We start from the raw sequence: 4466 nt of genomic DNA, 5'->3' as shown, positions 1-4466 counted from the left end.
AAGGGTTATAATTTTTTTTTTTTGGGTAAAAGTTATAAAATCTTATTTTGAAAAACTAGATGGAATAACATTTTGACCTAGACTAACCTATCAAATAATTCCCAACTATTATTGTAAAACCAAGGAAAGGAGGATTAAAAGCTCCATTTCAATCGTGTTGTGTAGTTACACTAAATTAATTTAAATAGTTTATGAATTCTCTTAAATTAATATGATTAATATGAACTAATTCCTAAATTGTACATTGGTCTCTGTTTTTTTCTCTTTAGGAAATTTTCCTGAAGTTTTTAATTGTTTTATATTAGTTCTTGAGTTCCCAAAGATTTATTTTAATTCATTAATTTTTCAACTTTTTCTATTTTCATCCTTGAATTTTGAAAAATATTTATTCTAGTCCATCAACTTTGTTTTCTAAATATAGTTTTGAATTTGTATATTTATACTCACATTAACTTATATTAGAATAAGTTGGGTAAACCTTGAACATGAGTATAAAATGACCAACCTAATATAGTTCAATTCATTATCTCTCCATGTTGTTACTAAGAAAATGTTAAATGGATGGATTTTGAATAACAAATTAATAATATAACCAAAATCATTATTTTTAAAAGTTTAGACATTTTTGTTAAAACCATTCGACTCAATATCCCTCCATGTGTTAAATAAATAGATTTTGGATAATAAACTAATAATATAATTAAAATATTTTTTTAAAAAACTTAGACACGTTTGTTAACTCTTTAGTTTTTAAAGTTATACTTATGAGCACTACTTCTTTGTTTTGTTATATACTTTTTTTAAATTCGTTTTTTAAAGGGTAAAAGAATATAATCACATACTTTACTTATTAAAGAGTAAATATATAATAACATAATTTCGCCTAATTATTTATGATTTCCTGGTTCTTATTTTCAATTTTTGAGAAACAATACCATTTGATATTTACTACGTTTTTTATTTCTCATTTTTTAGAAATGATAAAATTTTGTAAGAAAAACACAATTTTCTTCTTTTTATTTTTAGTTTTTTTACAAAACATAAATAAAACTATAAAAGTGTTATTTTGTCATATTTTAGTTGTAGAATGCATAATAAATATCTAAAATAATTGTAGAAACGTAATTTAAAATTTTGAAGTACAAGAAAGGGTTAAACAAACATATTACTTTTTTTAATACAAAAATCAGCTATCAAATACAGTACTAATTTTCCTTTGTTAGTAAAGAGGAAAATAAGAAACAATAAATGAAAATTGAAAAAAAGAACAAGAGAGAAAGTGACCTAAATTGTACCATTCTAAATGTCACAATGGAATAATTTACACAAACAACAAAAACAGAACAGGTATCATGGATTGCCAACCAGGCTTTCATAAAGGTTATCTTTGATATTATATCCTCAATAAGATTATTTTTTAAGGGGAAAGAGAAGAAAATAGATAGCCAGTGACTGCTGGTAAAGAAAAAAATGTCCTATATATCAACTCTTAAGATGGTAAGGATCAAAAAACTAGTTGAAAAAGAAAGTCTAAGAGATACATTTACACTATGGTGCTACAATAAGCCAATAAATCCAATTCTTTGAGATGAACCAAAAAATGGTGTTGAATTGATCAATGTTCATCTACTCCAGCAGCAGCTGCAGGTTTTTGCCCGGCGTTGATTGTCGGGGAATTCCTCCTACCTGGACCTTTTGAAACTTTTACTCTTGCTGGTCTAAGAAGTCGTTCACCGAGCAGAAACCCACGTCGTAATTCTTGAATAATGATCCCTTCCTTGATCTCCTGTGACTCCTCTCGAGCGACAGCTTCATGTAACTGCAACCAACGAAATATTTTACCCTCATCCTGACAATCCTTTAGAAAAGAGGGGAGAAAAAAATCCTCCCTACCCATCAGACATTATCAGTTTCAAATTAATGATACACTTAACATGAATCACTCTGTAAGAAAATAAAGATTCATGTAAAAACAATGAGAAAATAAATATTCATTATGTTCTAATCCCTCCAATCATAGCAAGAAAAATCCTCCCTACCCATCAGACATTATAAGTTTCGAATTTATGATACACTTCTAACATGAATCACTTGCAAAGAACTTCAAGTGAAAACAAAGAGAAAATAAATATTCATTCTGTTCTAATCCCCTCAGTAATAGAAAGAAAAAATAGCAAGCTTGAAGACTATGCATCAAACAGACAAGTTTGTACACTGAAATGAAGGTATCTCTTTTTAGTAAAAAACAATTCAACTTACTGAAGGATCGAATGGTCTTCCTACGGTGGCAACAGCTGAGACACGCCAGCTCCTCAACGTCTCCACAAATTGCTTGTATATACCCTGGTAGCTTATGTCAATCTTTTTCTCCTTGTCAGTTTGAGGAACAATTTGTTGTCTGGCTTTCTCAAAATTGTCAATGATTGGTAATAGGCTCTCGATAACCTCCTTTTGAGCATTGTTCTTCACGGTATGTTGTTCTTTTTCTGATCTTTTCCTAAAATTATCAAAATCAGCTTGTAGGCGTATATATTTCTCTTTTCCAGATGTTATCTCCGCCGATACATTGGACACTTTCTGGAACAGCCCATCTTTCTCCCTCCCAATTATTTTTATTTTCGCCTCGACTTCAGAAACAGTCTTCTGATCTCCGTCAAGAAAAGCTTCTCGGTATACATCTATGAGGGTCTGCAAGCTATATCTATCAAACTGATATCCATCTTTTTCCATAGCTTTTCCATCATCTTCTTCATTATTTACCTTTGTTTATTGGAGGAACCAACAACTACATTGAATAAGCGTATAAAGAAAAGGATATAAAGTAGCTAACTTAATCAACCAGTAATGAAACAAATATCTAAAGGGATCCTTAGGTAAGTTGTAAAATCTAAAATCAAGAACTAAATACACAGAAAATTTTCAATTCAATCAGAGTGCTAACAAATTCAATCATTAAGTTGTTGTAACTTCTAAGCCTGATGAGAAAATTCATCTAAAAACTTCCTCAGACTTTGTCCATAACTTTCCAACATACATTTCAAACATACAGAGAGAAAATGAAAGCAATCCATCTCAAACATTCGACAATTCAAATACAGCAAAAACATCCACAAGCAAAAGACTAAAATAACGATATGAACAGGGAAATGAAAGTAAACATGGAAAAAGGACAAAAACAAGAACTGTAAGCAATCAAAGTAACAAATAAAAGGAGAGATTAACGTACATTGGCAACAGAATCATGAGCAGAAAGACAGGATACGAAAGAACGAGTAACTGGAGAAGAAGGGGTGGTGGGAGAGAAACTTAATAATGAGTTACAAAGACGAGAGCGATGGGGAGGATTATGACGAAGACAAAGAGGTTGGTGAATAAGGGATGTGGATTCTAGGGTTTTAGAGGAAGAAGAAACGAGTGGAGTAGAAGGGCGAGGAGAAATGAGAGTGTAATTAGAGAGAGCAAAAGCTGCCATTGACAACGATTACGAATTGGAATTGAGCAGGGATTTGGTACTCCTCTTCTTCTTCTTCTTCTTCTTCTACCTTCTCTGTCTGAGTTTCTGGTAATTTCGTTTTAGTGGAGCCCTAAATCGTCTCCGAGATCCGACTCGACCCGAGTTCTTGGAGAAATTTTTCCAGAATTATATTAAATAAAATTTAAATTTTAACTACTAAAATTGATATTCTTGCACAGTTCAATTTTACAAAATATCTTCCGATTTTGGACTTTTTTTTTTTTTTTTTGGTTCGAACTAGCTCACACGCACCTCGATTAATGAGATAATCAATCTAACTCTACAATATTTTAGTGTAAAAAAACTTGTAGGAGACATTTGGGACAAGTACTATCTACTATTATAATAATTACTCTTACTACAGTAAATACTATTTTGTAGTCCCCAATTAACTATAGTCAACGCTATTTCAAAATCTTCATTTACTACTGTATTTACTTTTTTTTATTTTACATTCATCTTTTTTTATTATTTGTTACAGTATTTACTATTTTATTCTCAAACTAAAATAGTTTACACCTCAAACACATACCATTATAATCCAAACTAAAATAATCTTATTGTTGGGATTAGTGTCCTAATTCTCCCGGAGTCTCGTTGTTTGTACAAATACACATTGTTTGATGAATAAAATAATTGTTATTTTATGCTGACATTTACTCATATCCAATAAACAAAGCTCCATGGTTATCTTATGTAAACTTAAGCATGTATATTTGATATACAAGTGGATCATGACTTAAGTGATAACCTAAAAAGGTTTATAGTATAAGGATTAAGGTGGGATACTTGATCCTAGTAACACTATGGATACGGCTCGCTTTGTGGAGGTTTGCAAGTGTTGTAAACTACTACAGACCATTTATGTGGAGGCGTGCGAGCGGGGGTGTTCTCTACAAAGAGTTTGTATAAGACTAGACCACGAGATGAATAGACTCTGTATGTAACGTCG

The 4466-nt window shown here is 31.0% G+C and overlaps 1 protein-coding gene across 1 annotated transcript; it reads right to left on the bottom strand.

Annotated features, from left to right (window-relative positions):
• Positions 1–1335: 1335 nt before the first annotated feature.
• On the bottom strand, positions 1336–3623 carry LOC120075052 (protein GrpE). The gene is made up of 3 exons (XM_039028202.1): positions 3227–3623; positions 2260–2760; positions 1336–1819 (listed from the first exon to the last, which is right to left on the bottom strand). The coding sequence occupies exons 1-3, from the start codon at positions 3470–3472 to the stop codon at positions 1616–1618; spliced, it is 951 nt and encodes a 316-aa protein (XP_038884130.1). The 5' UTR covers positions 3473–3623; the 3' UTR covers positions 1336–1615.
• Between the last annotated feature and the right edge of the window lie 843 nt (positions 3624–4466).

The sequence above is a fragment of the Benincasa hispida genome, chromosome 4 (genome assembly GCF_009727055.1).
Source record: "Benincasa hispida cultivar B227 chromosome 4, ASM972705v1, whole genome shotgun sequence".
Taxonomy (NCBI): Eukaryota; Viridiplantae; Streptophyta; class Magnoliopsida; order Cucurbitales; family Cucurbitaceae; genus Benincasa; species Benincasa hispida.
Note: the sequence above shows the minus strand (reverse complement) of the source record. Positions and strands in the feature narration are given on the sequence as shown.